Source organism: Amblyomma americanum, chromosome 5 (assembly GCF_052857255.1).
Source record: "Amblyomma americanum isolate KBUSLIRL-KWMA chromosome 5, ASM5285725v1, whole genome shotgun sequence".
Classification (NCBI taxonomy): domain Eukaryota; kingdom Metazoa; phylum Arthropoda; class Arachnida; order Ixodida; family Ixodidae; genus Amblyomma; species Amblyomma americanum.
Genome location: NC_135501.1, coordinates 89,751,657 through 89,769,864, shown reverse-complemented (window position 1 = coordinate 89,769,864; position 18,208 = coordinate 89,751,657). Strand labels below are relative to the sequence as shown.

General features: G+C 45.2%; 1 protein-coding gene across 6 annotated transcripts in view; it reads left to right on the top strand.

Annotated features, from left to right (window-relative positions):
* Window positions 1-3,211: 3,211 nt before the first annotated feature.
* LOC144134869 (uncharacterized) overlaps window positions 3,212-18,208 on the top strand; it is a 60,422-nt gene continuing 45,425 nt past the window's right edge. For 4 of the 6 annotated variants that reach the window (XM_077667684.1, XM_077667681.1, XM_077667679.1 and 1 more), the window contains exons 1-2: window positions 3,213-3,450; window positions 14,850-15,001. In XM_077667684.1, the coding sequence (XP_077523810.1) occupies window positions 3,301-3,450; window positions 14,850-15,001 (302 nt within the window). In that variant the 5' untranslated portion in view covers window positions 3,213-3,300. Of the gene's footprint in view, window positions 3,451-14,849; window positions 15,002-18,208 lie in introns of all 6 variants that reach the window. The other 2 variants (XM_077667682.1, XM_077667680.1) reach the window with 1 other exon arrangement.

Genomic DNA, 18,208 nt, shown 5'->3' with positions numbered 1-18,208 from the left:
GTAGAGAAGCCAAAATTGAGCTCCGTGGCCATTTGCCATAGACCTCTTCTCAATTCGTCCTGATTTCAGTCTAATTTCAGAAAGTGTGCGAATACTTACTACAAAATAAAGCCAGCTGTCTCTGTTATCAAGTGAAAACGAAGCTGTTTATAGGGATATAGAGACCCTTCCGGCAACTTTTTACAGCAAAGAGAGATGCTTCAAGGGAAACACCTACTATTGCTGGAGAAATAGATAAGAATATCTGACACAATTAGCTAGGTGATTGCATCTTTGTACTGATATAATATAAAGTTCTTTTAAAAAGCGTGCACCAAAAATGAGAGTATTTTTAGTCACCATATTCGTTTCATTGTCAATATTCGTCTAATTGTTCTGCTCATGATAGATTTTGCGAAGGTTTCGGTTACGCTTATATGTAAAAGGGTGCAATGGGAACGTTCCTTCCTTTCACCTAAAGCATGTAATTGTATTGCTAGGGCGCGTTTTCTGCTTCTTTTGTATCTAAAATACAGATTCTACAGCACACTAAGAGAACAGCAGGCTCATGGACAGATGGCATAGCCGGATAAGTAACTGGAGGAATAAAATTTCCGAGAATATTCATTTCATGAACCTGTAGATGTCAAATTTCTACAGTGTGTGTACATGGTCTGATTTCGTTTGATCTTTAGCGAGTTTTATTTAAATAAACAGTAGCAGGTGCGTCGGTACGGAATATCAATTTAAGCCGCGCAGCGAGGCACGCGCTTTGTACGGAGTAATGCCGAAAGATTACATCAATGCTAGCCCAATGAAGTTTTAACAAAAGCGTTTAGGGCTAAAAATTACAATGCGAAATTGAAAGCCACGCCCTTTTTTAAATTTTCTCATTCGGCAATTTGCTTGCAAAAGTCGAGTGTCAAGAATACGCTTCTAAAAGTACCATGGGTTTTATTTACTTAGTTGCACAATTATCAAATGTCGTCCGCCACACTTTCAGCATAAATAATAATGTCGGAGCTTATAAGTTTTACGATGTAGAAGTTAAAGTGATTTCGGACGATGATGCCCGTGCAGTGACGCGATTTTATAATTGAGCAACGCTGGAACGCATTTTTTTTGGTGGCACAAATTTCGAACGCGATGCTGACTGGAATAATGTTAAAAACTGCGCTTTTGGGGAATAGGAACGTATTTCAATTTCTCAATATAATCTTACGCTGTAAAACCATAAATCAAAAAGTTGATTACTGTATTTATTAATCTTCCAAATATTAGGTCAATCAGCCACAGGTGATCCCATTTTTGTAAAATCTACCTGCACAGACCACCGATATATATCTCAAGGACACTAAAACCATCATCAACCTTACTATGCCACTACAGAACAAGGCCTCTGCCACATCAATCCAGTTAAGCTGGTTCTGTGCCAGCCGGTTTCTCCCTAGCCTCGCAAACTTCTGTCTACGCAACTTTCTGCGGCCCCTGCTGCGCTTCTCCTCTGTCGGTATACAGTCTGTTACACTGAAAGGGGCTGTGAAGGGGGGTCGCAAAAAATATGTGATGTGCCTAGGATTGTAAAGGACGCCGCTTCACAAATATCCCCCAACAAGAATTTTTCAGATGCGTTTTGTGGAAGCTGAGTTATCTGTGGTCATATGTTGAATTTCAGCGTCTTCGCTACTTTTCCTCTCTCGACTTCTCTCGTCACTTTTTGCACGCTGAAATGTCTGCGCTCCTATCCCGGCCCCTCGCACTCATCCCTTTTCTGGCTGCCAACGCGCGCGAACCAATGCTAGCAGTCCGCTGCTGACGTAACGAGCGCTACATGACGTAAAGAGCGCTGATGCTGACGTAACGACCGCGGATTCGAGCGAAAACCCAGCACCGCATGTCGCCGCTATGCGCGGAAACGAGATTTTTAAAGATTGTATTGTAGATTATTGGGTCGCTTGAGAGGTACTGTACGCGACATGAACGCTCGTTGGCCTGTACTCTACACAGTGCGAGAAATTTATAGACAACCTCAAACACCCTTTTCAGGAACCCTTTAAGGATGATCAGTTATCTTGCCTACGCATTACATGTCCTGTCCTTCGTCTTGATTTCGACTAGCATGTCATTAACCAGCATTTGATCTCTGACCCATTCTGTCCCTTTTCTGTCGTGAAAGGCCGTTTAGCAATAACCCTCAAGAGAAAAGTATATAAGAGCTCTATCTTAACGGCACTCACCCCTCGGACAGAATCGTGGAGGCTAACGAAAAGGGCTCAACTTAAAGAAACCACAGCGCAGAGAGCTATAGACGCAAAAATGTTACGTGAAAGAAAGGAAGATTCTAAAATAACACGCAAAATTGTACAAAAAATTATATTTGAATAGATATCATACACTGAGCCCATCTTCATTATATGATGACGTTGAGCAGGTTCTCGAGTGCGCGAATTCATTGCAGCACACTGATACCATTCTCTTTCGTTAACAGGGAGCTTGAACTTTTCTGGCTTAATACAAAGATATCGATGAAGGCACGAAATTTAACGGACACACTTCTTTGCACAGATATGCCTTGATGAAACATCTAGGTATCTCTCTGGAAGACTAGGTTCTCTGACTGGTTCCGTGTTTACTCATCTTCTCGAAGGTCAGTGTTCTACGCCGAGAAGTATACAACCATGTTTAAATTTTATGTCCCCATGGTCTTGAGGTAAAATTAATAAAAAAAAAACTAGGTGCTATATTTCGTGTGTTTACATATTGCGACAAACGCGTTAGTCAAACGTCGTAACTGAGCACTTGTGAACATATTTGAAATGAAATTGTATCGATAATTATTAACGTAAATTTAACTATTCATTGTGGTGCTTATTGCATAAAGCGCGAATGAATGCGCTTTATTCGGCACAAGTGAAGGTGAAAAATAGGCATTCTTAGTAGTCCACAAACAATCCCTCTTTTAGTGTCCACCTCTCTGGATAAAAAGAAAACAGCTGTGGGCCTAAGAGCAAAGCGCTTGTCTTCTGTGGTTCCTTTGCTGCGTCACATCAATCACTGCTTTCTTTTCGACGATGATTCTACGTGTATCTAACATGTGGCTCTGCCTAGAAGTGAACACTATGCCTCAAGCAAAAAAATAAAAATATTGAGTGATAGATCTCACTGGGTGACAATACCCATATTTTTTTACATTTGTGGTTAAAAACCGGCATGCCGTCATTTTAGCAGTATTTAAAAGTCACCCGAAGGGAGCGTTCTTGCAGTTCTCACGTCTGCTTTGTCGGTGAACGCTACGGTCAGCCGCAAGAAGAGAAAGTGTTCATGGCGCGTACTCTTATTTCAATGCACCGTCTCATTGCTAACGCAGCAGCTTTACTAGCGATAACCCTTCCCTTCTTGGAAATCGGATCTCACGCGGGAAGACGTATTGACGAAGAAACCTACTACTATGACAGCCAAGACATCTACAAGGTAATCTTCACGCCAAAATATTATTGACGTCAACGTCCATGCATTAACATTAGGCTAAAACCTTTTTTTTCTGCGCTAGAGACATGTTATTCCGGACACCGCGTACCATTGAAGTGCTTCACATATTGGATTCCATACACAGAAAGAATTTTTGGAGCAAATTTTTTCTCCAAGTATACATTTTCTTTTCAGTAATATTTTTTTCTTTCAGGGAGTGGCTTTTTTTTCTTCGGGTGACATTAACCACGTATTACATCACTACACACGTATATGACATTAAATTATGAAGCGGCAATATCATGTTGCTCGCATGTGCGCTTATTCTAATTCGAGGGGCTGGTCGCGACTCACACCGCATCCTAACGAACGGTCACATGAATTTGGAATGCATGAGGCACAGTACTCCAATGGATGGCGCTACGTTTTGTGCTTGTGGCCCCATACACAAGCCATTTTTAGATATCTGAGCCTCTACATTAAGTCTTTCTTTTCGAGAAGGATTTTCGCATGATTCATATGTTGGTGGCGTGAAAAATGTGTGGTATAACCGAACAGCTCGGATTGGGAGCACTGACGACTACCATTGTTTAGGCGAACAACCTGCTTAGCGCAAGGCTTGAAAGGCGGCCCGTCTTTCAGCCATGACTGGGATACCATCATGCACTTACATTTACAACCATTAATCTAGGTATGGACAGCAGTGTATGGGGCATTTGAAATCCGTGTTCTTCGTAGAGGTATTAATTACACAGAAACTCTTGACTGCTGCAGACTCTTTGCCTGAAATCTCTACTAGTTTATTGTTCATCGCATTTACCTTTCATCATCTAAAAGTGCAGATGCAGGGTCCGTTCTTTTCCTGCAATATTAAAAACTGCTGAAATGCATTCCCTCATAAGAGCAGGACAAATAAATGTCAGTTTCGCAAGTTAAGACTGCAACTGTTTTTGTATCCCCGAAGATATTGTGGCGTTACAATAAGCATTTAGAGCATCCGCTGCGCCTCTACTTGAGAGCAGAGATTGTGAGCAAAGCCTTGAGCCATTGCGCTTGTGCCTGAGAGCCTGGTTTATTATAGTCTAAGCATCAGGTCACCTTGTCTAAGGCAGCTCATACGAAACGAGAGCCTAATAATAGTCATGTGAGGAGTGCGCGAGGCACCGATTGGCCGGCCCCGGCCACAACGTCTGGTGGTGGTGGTGAAAACATTAATAATGATAGTGAGATGTGTTGGGGGTCGTGACCTGAAGGGTCACGCCTTTACAATCACTAGGTTGGATGCCTAGTCAGGCACCCCATTGGCGGTTGCCGCAGCCCGGGCGTGCTGCGTTAAGGCCCTTTGGGCCTCGAGGGCACAGCAGCCGGACAGGGTCGCCTCCCAGTCCTCTCGGGTAAGGCTTGGGATAGGGAGTGGGAATAGGTTCTGCTGGCAGGCCCACACCATGTGGTTGGTGTCAGACACCTCCCCATAGTGCGAGCACCGCGCGTCGAATTGGGGATTGAAATGCTTTAGAGTTGCACGGTACAGCATCGTGTTAGTGAGCAGACGCAGGAGTACCCGCTCGCTGGAAGAGTTTGGAGCATGGATTTATAATAATCGCATCTTTCTTTAAAAGTGTAAACCGGATTGAAATCGGAGTCCTGGTCCGCGTTGGGTACCGTGGGAAATGCCCGGAGAGAAAGCGCGCGGGCAGAGGCGTCAGCTGCTTCGTTTCCGCAGAGGCCTTGGTGACCTGGAACCCAAACAAGAGATCGGTGCGCAGCATCCGAGTCTCGGCTACAATTCTGGTAGATGCGATAAGCCAGGGGAGTAGCCCACCCTTGCTCAACGTTTCGGCAAGCCCCTCGCGAGTCAGTGATTATGTATTTTGAGGAGGAGTCGGAGGCTGCCAGGGCGATGGCAACCTCTTCTGCGTGAATTGCTGACTGGGCCTTGAAAGTAAGGCCGTCTACTGTTTTGCCTTCGTGGACGACCGCGGCCGTGTGCCACCTTCTGGGGTGCGCGCCGGAGGCGTTCAGGTAGAAGACTCCTGGATTGCTTCCAAAATGGCGGTGCAAGGCTTCCTCCCGCGCTAGGCGCCTGCCATTATAGTTCTCTTTGGACATGTTGGTGGGGAGAGGCCGCACGAGGAGGGCGCGTCTCCAGTGTACGGATAGGTGGCATCTCTCCTCTGTGAATTTGGCATGCTGGATGTGAGGATGGGCTAGATGGCGGCGAGCCAACCCTGTCTTTGTGAGACGAGTGTATTGGTTGTTGAGGTGGGCCTCTCTAAGCTCGCTGAAAGCGTTCGCCATCCACTGTTCCATGAGGTGGCTGGTAGATGTAGAGACCGGGAGGTCCAGTTTCATGATTTTTCAGAAGATGACCTCAAGGGCATCCTGTTCCTGTTTCCGCAGGCGAAGGTAGGGAGTCGAATACAAGATTCGACTGGTCACGAATGTGTTCGCCAGCTGCAAGGCGTCTTTGCATTGTAACCCACCGCGCTTGTTGGAAACCCGGCTGACCATGCGGCCCACCTTGTCCCCCACCTGCCGGAGCTTGGCGAGTGTTGTGCCGCAGCATCGCTGATTGTGTATGAAGAGGCGGAGGACTCTGATTTCCTTGGATTCCTGAAAGGGATCGCTTTGCAAGGAGAGATGGATTTGTGTCGGGCATGTGCGTGAGGTGCGCAGATGCACGAATTCTGATTTCTGCGGGGAGCATTGCAGATCACAGTCTCGGGCATAGCGGCCCACTATGCTGGCGCCAGTTTCCAGGCTGGTCTCCATGTCCCCTAGGCATCCTTGCGTAGCCCAGAGGGTGATGTCGTCGGCGTACAGCGCGTGCTGGGCCCCTTCGACCGTACCCAGCAGGGCAGGTAGGCGCATCATGGCTATGTTGAATAGTAGAGAGGACATCACCGCGCCTTGTGGTGTGCCTCTCGTACCGAGCGGGAAAAGTCCATGCTCTTGGTCCTGTATTCGGTTGTAGGACTGTCTGTCTGCGAGACACTCTTTCCCGTAATTGAAGGTATCGGTACCGCAGTGAGTTTGGCTCAAGTGTGAGAGTATGACCTCGTGGGTTACGTTGTCAAGCGCTCATTTCAGGTCAAGCTCAAGGACAATTTTATCGATTTGGGGGTAGGTGATGGGGTTCAAGATTACATGGTGGAGTTGGAGCAGGGCATCCTGTGCGGATCTGTGCTGGCGAAGCTCGAACATGGTGTCCGCGAAGGTGTTGTGTTCGATTATTCGGACAGCCGATCCCGCACCATCGTCTTCATCAATTAGCCCACACACGAGGTGATAGAGATGGGGCAGAGGTTGTCCGTGTCGATCGATTTCCCGGCCATCGGAACGAAGGTGAGAAGGGCCGTCTTCCAGTTAGTGGGGAGAGGGATTTGCCCCGTCCGGATCGCATTGGTGTAATCTAGAAGGCACTGGTACGCTTAATCAGGAAGTTTCGCCAAAAGCTTGACGGTGACCATGTCCCGGCCCGGCGCGGTGCCCCTCTTCATTTTGGCCAGACTGGCCCGCAGGTAGTAAAGATAGAAAGGCTTGTCCAACTTCGAGTTTTTCCTGCCTGCGTAGGAGTAGGCCGATCTGCAGGAGTCCTGAGTTGTGCACAGGTAGCGATCCCGGAGCGCCTGGGCCAACTTCGTTTTATTTCCTTGGAATGAGTGCATCGCTTTGTGTAGTTGCTTCCTCGTTTCTGTGCGGGTATGTGTTGGGTTGATGAGGGCTCGGAAGAGCCGCCACGTGTTGCGGCTCGACATCTGCCTCGCCGCCGTGTTGCAGCGGTCCACCCAGTTGGAGTCAGCGAGTTAGGCCGCGTGCTCCGCTGCCTGCTGGGTGAGGTCCGCAATGCGGGCTTTGAGTTTCTTGTGTCTGGCGCTTTCAGCGGCGCATAAGGCCGCGATGCGCTACCCAGGGGTGAAGGAGGTGGCTGCCCACGTCCGTGACCACCTCTGGGAGCTGTATCTGCTTATCGTGGGAGCGAAGGTGCGATATTAGTGACCGGAATCATTTCGTGTAGCCCTGCTCTGTGATGTTCGTGTTGGCGTCCGAGGGGAAATTTGTGCGAAAGGGGGCGCAATTGGGGATGCGTGCTCGCGTGGTGGGGCGCTTTTAGAGGGCGTGCATAAACAGTGGTGTTGACGATGCAGTGGTCGCTGCCGAGGGAATTCACGGTGTTGATCCAGTCTGCGTGTCTTATGTTTGCGAGTTAAGGTGAGGTCCGGGCATGTGTCTCGGCTCACAGTGTTGCCTGCGAGGGTAGGGAATGCCGGGTCGGTATGGAGGGTGAGCCCCAGTGCGGACGCCAACTCCTCCAGCATGCGTCCGCGTAATTCCTCCTTACGATAGCTCCATACCTGGCTAGGGGCGTTGAAGTCGCCCACAATCAGCAGGGGGTCGCGACCCGCCTCTTTAAGTGCACGGCTAAAGAGGTCACTCGCTTCAGTTTTGGGGAGCAGTATACATTAAGTACATGCAGGGGAGGATACGATCGGCGAAGGGTAAGGACCCTTGCCATGGCGTACGAGTACGGTATATTGAGATCGAGGTCAATTTCGGTTGCTGTGTACGACTTGGTTACGTGGAGACACGACGAGGGGTCTCGCTAGAACGTCGGGTAGTTAGTAACTTGGCCGCCGCTCTTGGCTCCTGGAGGGCGACCACGGCGGGGAAGGCCTCGAAAGTTTCTAGGTAGAGGCGCAGGTTCACGCGTTGCTGCCGAGCCTTGAAGCCTCTAGAATTCCAGTTCGTTACGGTTACCAATTTGTGTGTTTTCGGAGGAGGCGAACGCTTGTTAGGCCTTCCTGGCATCAATATAATTGGAGGTGAGAGATGGCGGCTGACAAGACTCCGGCCCACAGCCAGAACCGGGTGGGAGTGCGGGGCTGGAGTCCTCCGATTACGCGTCTCTGGGATTGCCGATAATTTTCTTTTGCCTGTTGAAGGCTCGGATCCTCTCGAACCACCGGCTCGTTCGGGTAGATTTCAATTTCATGCAGCTGCTGATAGCTGCAGGGACCGATGCCGAGCATTTGGTCTCCATGCAGGTATCGTCGCTTCTACCATTTTCTGGAGATTGGAGGTGAGACGCACCTCCACCAAGGCATCCGGCGGGTATCCGAGTTCCGACGCTATGGAGAGTCGGCCCGAACTGCCACCCGCGTTCGCGTCGGCACCACGTCTGAGAAACGCCGAAACTTTATCTAGTTTGTCATTATAAGCCCAGGCGTGTTGGGCCCGACAGCTTTTATGGCGAAAGCCTTTAATGGCTCATGCTCCATCCGTCCGGCATCCGTCCGTCCGTCCATCCATTGCGCTCTTGTGCCCTTGGCCTGCAAGATGATCCGCGCCCCCTGGCGTGGGCGTGTTATCTCAGAGGCCATGTTGCGCCATTAGTAGTTCACTGCGCACGAGCGAGGTGGCGCCACCGGCGTGCGCGCTGCTGCAGTCAAAGCCTCAGCAGGCGACATTCTAGAGGTGCATGATCCAGGGGAAAACCTCATGATTGGCTTATTTCTATTTAGTCGCGAACAAGTGTATCGATGTGCAACGCGCTCATACGCTCCATAAGTGTGACCAACACTTGCCATAAATAGAAAACAACATTTTTATCGCCTTTAAGCAGCACCTTGTGAACTCACGCAACTCCGTTAAATACGCTTTTGGATAGGCACACATACGAAAGTGGGTCCAAATTTGAGTAGAAAGAGTGGCAGAAAGATAGCCTTAATTGCATCCTTGCACTAATACGACAGTGAGAACGTAAACAGCATAAAATTTTGAAACACGCAGAAAAATTAGCGCACTAGTGTGGAATTTATGCACGCCAAATAAATCAATATTCCCGAGGGCACTCTACTAATCACCTCACATTAACATAATTTTAGGCTCATACACCTTCCCTACCCTAGTGGCGGCAGTCAGAGCTGCTACGAAAACGAGGCTGCCCAAAGCCACCAGATCTCGGCAGGTCGCTATTGAACTTTGAACCTAGTAACACTGAACGCTAGTACAGAACCCAAAAAACGACAGACTAATACTTGTAAACAAGAAGTAGCACGCAGTCAATGGAATATGATAGGGCTTAGGGAGGTTAACAGTAGGTTAAAACAGATGCTTGGGCGAGTTGGTAACTCATAATAACCAGAACAGCGCGCACTAAGACACGGACACGAAGGGAGACACGACACGCGCTCGTGTGTGTCGTGTCTTCCTTCGTGTCCGTGTCTTAGTGCGCGCTGTTCTGGTTATTAAGAGTAGGTGAGGAGGACACATGAAACGTGTAGAGTAATAAGTAACATGCGCGATTTATTATGTTATCGAGGTTTAACGGAAAGCCCAGAGCTATAGGTGCGCGATTCTTGATCAATAAGGACATAACTGACAACACAGACAAATTCTACTACCCTAAATAGATGTGCGCATTCATAAAATCTGGAATAGGCATTGAGCATAATAAAATGCAGCACACCCTAATCGTGAGCGTCTTCAACGACAATACAGGCAATAAGATGGGATGCGACCAGAGAGTGGTTGACAGCGACATTGGCTCCAGCAATAGCCGGAGAAATTTATTAGTAGTGGCGGAAAAATGAAATAGTTTTCCGATTATGCATACTTTCTTCCCCGAACTGAAGAACAGCTAAATAAATTGTACACCATGAAAAACAACACCAAAACTGAAATGGACTTAATATGGTCGCGTATCTTACACTGGGGCAGGATATGGAGGCACTATATGAAGTGAGATACAGTGATCATAACCCTTTTGGTCCTTTTGTATTTAATTGAATGCACTTCAAACCCGCACTTTTTTAACTTCTGTGCTAGGAACATTTATTTTTTTCTTTTCAGGTGAATTTAGCGTCATTAATTTTGCAGATAAGGCGTTTTTAATGTCGACAAGACAACGTGGCATGAACTATATCAGAAATACACTGAGCCTGTTGCCACGTCTTCCGCTATTTTTTTCCTTATTATGGCCTGAATTCAAAATTTTTATTTGGCAATGGGCTTGAAACGTGGAACGTAAAAAATACACTTTCGAAAGCTCGTGAATCGAATTTCGCAGAGGGCATATTCGTAACATGCCTTTGCTCGTGTGGCTCAGTGGTTAGGGCGCTCGGCTACTGATCCGGAGTACCCGGGTTCGAACCCGACCACGGCGGCTGCGTTTTTATGGAGGAAAAACGCTAAAGCGCCCGTGTGCTGTGCGATGTCAGTGCACGTTAAAGATCCCCAGGTGGTCGAAAATATGACGGAGCCCTCCACTACGGCACACCTCTATTCCTTTCTTCTTTCTCTCCCTCCTTTACCCCTTCCTTTACGGCGCGGTTCAGGTGTCCAACGATATGTGAGACAGATACTGCGCCATTTCGTTTCCCCCAAAACCAATTATTATTATTATTATTATTATTATTATTATTATTATTATTATTATTACTATTATTATTATTATTATTATTATTATTATTATTATTATTATTATTATTATTATTATTATTATTATTATTATTATTATTATTATTATTATTATGGGATTATATAAACCCTAAAAAGAGTGAACCTGAAGACTCAAGAGAAGTGCACCATATTACTGCCACATCCCTAAACAACTACTTTCAATCGATTTTTACTAAAGATAACGGTTTTGATCCACACTTAAACTACAGCAACGAAAAGCAGCTAGAACCACTCACTGTGACCGAGTCAGGAATACTAAATTTATTACTTGCTTTAGACACAAAGAAAGGACTAGGCCCAGACAACCTGCCGAACTCATTTCTTAAGAGATATGCCGAATGGGCAGCCAAATATCTATGCATCATCTTTAACAAATCATTGTCATCCTGTGCTCTTCCGAATGAGTGGAAAATTGCAAAAATAATACCGATACACAAATCCGGAAACAAGGAAGATGTCGCAAACTACAGGCCCATCTCACTCACTTCCACGACTTGTAAACTCCTGGAACACATCATCCTAAAACATATAACGACATACCTGGAACGGGAACACATCTTATCACCATTACAGCACGGATTTCGAAGGGGGTTGTCCACAACTACGCAGCTAATTGAATTAGTGCATGATTTATCCTCCGGTATCGATAATCAAAGAAAAATAAACCTATTACTATTAGATTTTTCGAAAGCATTTGACCGCGTATCCCATCGTAAACTAATATTGAAGCTGGAATTTGCATTAGGAAATAGCCCCATAATTACTTGGATCAAAGACTATTTAACAAACAGATCACAATACGTCTCGCTTAGCCTGGAAAACTCGAACTTAGTGCCTGTAACATCCGGAGTACCACAAGGTTGCGCATCTGCCCCTGTCTTGTTCCTCATCTATATTAATGACTTACCGTCAATTATTTGTTCTAACATCAGGCTCTTTGCCGACGATTGCATAATATACCGCGGGATCAGTTCAGCCGCAGACAATGTAGCTCTGAACGACGACCTTGAAACAGTAAATAAATGGTGTAATGATTGGCAAATGAACCTAAACGTAAAAAAATCCGCCGCGTTATCAATAACCAGGAAAATACAAAAATCAGCATCTCAGTATGTCATTAATAATATCCCACACCCCCAAGTCGTAGAACACAAATACCCTGGTGTAATCATATCCCATGACCTTAGTTGGAACTCCCATATAACTCACATTACATCCAAGGCTCTAAAAAGACTCGTCTTCTTGAGAAGGCGCCTCAATCTAGCCCCATCAGAGACAAAACTATTAGCCTATAATACCCTTGTAAGGCCAATTCTTGAATACTCTAATATTGTCTGGTTTCCCTCTACTAAACAACATGTAAGTAAACTAGAACAAGTACAAAGGAAGGCAATCAGATTCATTTTTAATAAATATAGCCAAACTGACTCACCAACTGATTTACTCCAGAAAGCTGGTATGCTTACCTTGCAGAAGAGAGCCAAACTAGCACGTCTTAGATTCATGCACCAGTTGCTCAATAATCAGCTGCATAGTGACACTTCTACATATTTATCCTTTACAGATACCAGGCCCACACGCCATAAGCACTTTCATACTTTAAACGAGTACACTTTCCGGACCGACTGCTTTAAACACTCATTCTTCCCGCTAAGCATACGCGAATGGAATACCCTTGACCCAACCATCACAAGCTGCTCATCATTAAATAACTTTGTAGCCCTCGTCGAACACCAACTGGGTACGGAATAAATGCTTTACGCACCTTTGCATATGTACCCGCCTTCCAGTCAGGTACATATCGTGTTCATTGTGTGCTCATTTCTACATGTTCTTCCGTTGCATTACCTTACATTTTTGCCTTTCATTTTTAAAATATTGATTCATTGGCTTCCAGTGTCTGTTCTCTGTTCCTTGATTACTGTTGTCTGTTCCGTCCATTTGAAAGTTTATACATTTTTTACTTCTATTCTTGAGTTCTTGTTAAACATCTTACCCTCACAACGCTGAGTGTTTACCTTTGTGTTATGCTTGCTTGCCTTATTGTGCTTATTTATTAGACTGTTCAACTTATGCCCTTCCTGTTATAATCCCATATGAGATTGACAGTATGTACCAAAAAATAAATTTTTATTATTATTTGCTCGTGTTTTTATGCACCAAGAGCAGACTGCGTAATAGGTGAGGTGAAAAAGTTTACTTCGCCGACACTGCCACCTGCTGCGTCATCAGTTTGGCAATATGCAATGCGGGAAATACAACTTAACAAGCCCTCAGCTGCGAATTTGCAGCATCCACTATTTCGATCCACAATGCGGTTTGAGGAAATTTATCCACAGGCTTATGTCAGATGTCGAGGGCTTTCAATTTCAAAATGTTGTCATGTCCATTAATATTTTGAATACAAGTGGTGATTAGTTAGTTAATCTAATTTTTTGTCTAATTATTCAGGTGCATCGCCCTAAATTCGCCAACCTGTATCATAAAACTGCACAGACCTGAACGACGTACTTTTCCTAAATATTAAAATAAAGATATATTAAAAATAACATAAATCCTTGGGTAGAGGTTAAAAAATCTTAGTCTGTCACACACAAAAAAAAATTATACAATGCAGAGCAGAAAGGCCGTCAAGGAAGCAGACAAGACCTCTCCAGTAATATCTACCGCGTATCTAGACGACCTATTTACAGGACGGTATTGACAAGAATTGGGACTACTTAGCTATTCCAAGATGAGGTCACGTTGCAAGGCATGATAGATCGCCTAAGGAAGGGAAGCTGAACAGTTAGTTTAAAAATTAATACAAACACTAAAATAAGGTTCAACAGCAATGGAGGAATGCAGCAGTTTACCATAGACCGCCAAGTGTTGGAACCTGTAAGAGAATACATCACATGGGGCTGGTATTGACCGCAGATGCGGGCTACAGGAGTGCATCAACTATTGGAATAAGAATCAGATGAAGTGGATTTCGCGGGGATTCTAAGGTCATCAAAACGAGATTTTAACTTCACTCAAGAGGAAAGTTTTTGGGGTATGCATGTAACTTCATTACCGCGATTTTGTGGTGCATTTTGCAGCTTCAACAGTGCAAACTGAAGCAGGCGGCGTTAAGCCGATTAGGTGTGCGTGCAGCCTTGCACCGTGATACATGCACCGCAAAAACGCTGCCTCTCGGACTTCGGCGCATACACGCCTATAAAAGCTTTGCCTTCTCCAGTACACACCTATGGGACGTACGCGTACTGGTCAACGAAAAGGATTGAAATTAAATTGATGATAGCGCAGTGAGCTAAGGAAAAGAAAACAATAGGTGTAAGATTGAGACAGGATGAGAGCAGAGTGGGTCAGGCAACAATCGCAGTTAATTACATACTTGCCGAAATCATCACGAACAAATGTGCACGGGCAGGGCATTCCACTTGAATAAAGGATAACCAGTGGTTGTTAATGGCTACTGCTAGGATTCTAAAAGAAGGAAAGCGTAGCGGGGCTGGTTAAAAGTCACTTGGGCGGAGAAGCTTCGAAATTTGCTGCGGTAAGGTGGCCGCAGCTAGCACAAGGCAGGGTTGTTTACAGATAAATAAGGGATGACTTACGCCTGCATTCGAAGTACTTAGGTGGATTATGTTGAGTAAGCGAAGAACGCTGCCTTTCAGGTTCTGAAAGGAGTAGTAGTTTCTATGCCTTCTCGGAGAATCTAGTGATGGCAACGCACAAGTTTTGTTTCGGCAGAAATAATTAGCCAACACTGAGTTTTCATCGTGACAAATCTAGCTCAGAAGAGAGCATTAGATTGCCGATAGTGCTCAAGGAGTTATGAGGCCAAAAATTCGTTGGCAATGCCAAAGCGATCAAACCCAATACTTAAAGGGCGCCCATTCCCTGACCTCAATACTGTGATAATAATTAACAATAAGTTTCAAACTTCCTTTCAGGCATTTAGGATCTCAAAACGTCTTTGGCTGCATACCCAGAATTTTGTAAGAGACAAGACCAGCGGAAGAAAGTGCACTTACTTTGACATTGAAGATATTAATGAAAGTGGCATGAACTACACAAGCTACTACACCTCCATGAGCGGTAGCAAGTAAGTCTCGAAATGACCCAACGGGTACCAATATTTGCAATTCCATATTTTAATATTCAGCAACCTTCAGTACTGCACGTAGCCTTGGAATGCTGGAGGATTCGGATATAACCTACGAGCACCTGGCTCGCCTTGATTATATGCACTTCACTACGAGGATGCCTATGCCACATAAACTGTGGCAAAAGATACCGAAACAGTGCCTTGAAATTTAAAACAAATTTCGCCGTATTCTCCTTTTACGGAAATTCAATGCGTGGCTCCTGGAGGCAGAACCTGTGCAAAGTCTCTGTAACCACTTATGCTTCAATGTGAATTTTTAATGGATGAAACTGTTTTTCTACAGGGAAGCATTTGCGCAACGCAAGGTGATAGTGAGAGGTCAAGTGAAATTCGTTGTCGACCGGGGAAGCGGGGTCTTCTGCATGGTGGCATTGCCACGAGTCGGAACGGCAGTCGTTTCATCATGACTGTATCGCTTGGTGGCCCATGCATTTAAAGCTTACCGCGAATCTGTATGTGTTATCCATGGCACAGAAGACAGGTTGCACGAGCCGTATGCGGACATATTTCGAAAACGTCGCTACGAACGGGAACGCAACGAACCACTATGTCAATATCGAGCATATGCGCAGCAAATTAAGCTGAGCGAAAGCTTCACAGCCGACAGGATCGTCACTTGCAAGTTCGCGATTCCGAGAATACGAGACAACTTCCCCATATTACGTAAGTGCGGACACTTGAACACGCATTAAGCAGACCAAAGCGACAGGCGAACGGCGACAGTGCTATACAGGCGTTTCACCAAAATTTATAATCAATTTTGTCGTATTCGCGTTTATGATCAGCGAAGGGCTTTAAAACTGTTAGGAACTTCATTGGCAGCTGCCAGCTTGAACCCCTTCTCAATCAATAAAGATACGAAGATGCGTTGTCAGTTGAGCGGGCAGTGCTAATATCTACTGAGATTAGATGACTGCCTATGTAAAGGGCCCAACTAATGACTTCTGCCGAAGGTAGGCAAAGGAAGAGGGCAATATATATATAGTCACTCATCACCGCACAGCAAACAGTTCTGATATAGCGCACGTAGCAGAAGAGATATCGCCAAATGAAAAAGAATACCCTTTGCTTTCGCTTACGACCCACACACAGGAGCGAGCCAGAAATAAATAGCATTTGCAGGCTGCTCACTCGCTGTGCCTAAACATACGTCAGCCAGCTTGGTTTATTATTTTTGCCGTTTGCTCTACTACCACGGCGCGACGCGCATCCGTCTCCAGCTGGCCGTGCCACCCACCTTCTTTACCTGTTTCATCTACTAACAACGTTGCGGCATTCGCTACTAAATGACAGCCCCTTAAGCCTGACGTCACGCGTGATAGTATTCGCGCTAAACCGGCATCTGACTGCAGCACGAGGCGCGGAAAGAGGTATTGAAAAAAATATATAGTTGTGTATTATGGGCTCGATTTTTAGAACATGTACTCGGTATAAACACTAATGGGCCGTTATCATATATAACTCAGAAATTTTAACGAAACTTCCAAAACAATTTTGGACAATCTTTTATACAGCTGCGCAAGCTGTAGACGATTCTTTTATAGGTCCTTTTAGTTTAGCCCCTGCCTCCAGAAATTATCTTTCGTATGCGCTCTCAGCACGGCGGAAGGATCTTTTTGAGAAGTGGCATGTCCTGGCATGAACGTCACTTCAGACATATTTGAATGCCAGTGGAAGCAGTAACATCCCTTAAGGGACAGTTTTAGGAGTAGAAAAGGCTTAAATGATTTCCGCTGTAAATTATAAGCATAACGCAGGCGACCAAAACAGGGCGAGGTATTTCATTTTCTTCATTACTATTTTATTACTTTGCCAAGCCGACATTAATGCAAGTCCGGGTGGATAAAAACAGGGCCTGCTATTTCGTACCTACCACCTTTTTTAGAGCAGAAAAGAAAATGTTGTCAGTCAGTGCATACTATTTTCCAAGTCTAAAAGCTATGTCGGCGATGAATTGTTACGCGGGTCATTAAATATAATAGAAAAGAAAGGAGCAAAACCGATAAAGCGTGCAACTTGGAGGTGATCGCCAATATTGGGGATAAGTACACTAAACCTTTCCTCCATCAACCCCAATGGAAACCTCCCTCGCATTTAAGAAACGATAAAGTTTCACAATATTTAATAGACATGTAGCACTTAAAATGCAAAACTATTTCCTACGGACACCTGGCTAGGATATGCCTCATTATACTAGCCGCATGCCGCATCAAACTTTATTATGCCCAAGAACACTGAAGAAAAGCATTTTACACAGAGTTTAGGAGCACATGTTTTTATGTATTGTAAGATTTCCCTGAGAAAAAATCAATACAACCGCAGATCTCTCATCTGCGGCTACCATTTATTTTTTGCTCTTACGTCTACGATACAGTCAAAAAAGTTTCCCATTGGTTTTCTATTGAAGACTTAACCGCTCATTACGAACGATGAAAAAACTTTAAAAGAAGCATATTGCGACGCATCAGAAGAACAGACGATTATCTTCAATATTCCCATAATAGTAGCTTAAAATGTTACGAAATTTAATATTTTTTCCACAAATGCTCGACATGATATAAATTGAAGAGCAATTCCCTACCAAATGAGCCGTCAGCTTCCTGGAGTAGTCAATCATCAAACATTATCATGCCGGCTCATATCTCTCACATTGATAAGAGACAACAGTGATAGTTCACATTACCTTCTTTCTCAGTGTGAAGTCATCGAAAATGTTTGTGCGGTTGTTGGTTAAACTGCAAACGCGTTATCAATGAGAATCTTTCGGCTTTGTCTCAATCTAAGTGGACACATTTCATAAAGAGACATCAGAACTCTACGACGCGTTCAAGCTGTAGCTGCTCGGACGTATCTAATGAAGTTAAGGGACAGGTGGGTCTAACCAGGCGACATAGTGGAATGTTTGCTGTGTCCCACTACGGTCTCGAAGAAGGTAAGCTAGCGGGCTCATGTCTCGGCGAGCCAAATGGATGCTCAAGCGACTAGGACTGCCGAAATGTCTCTCCACGGTTCTGAACAGACTCATCGCTCACGAGCATGCCAACAACTCCAGCATTTCGCGTAATACCCTGGCAGCTAATATTCGACATATCCCTCGTATTTCCTTTCACTTGCTTATCAGCCTAGCTAAAACAGGACACGCTC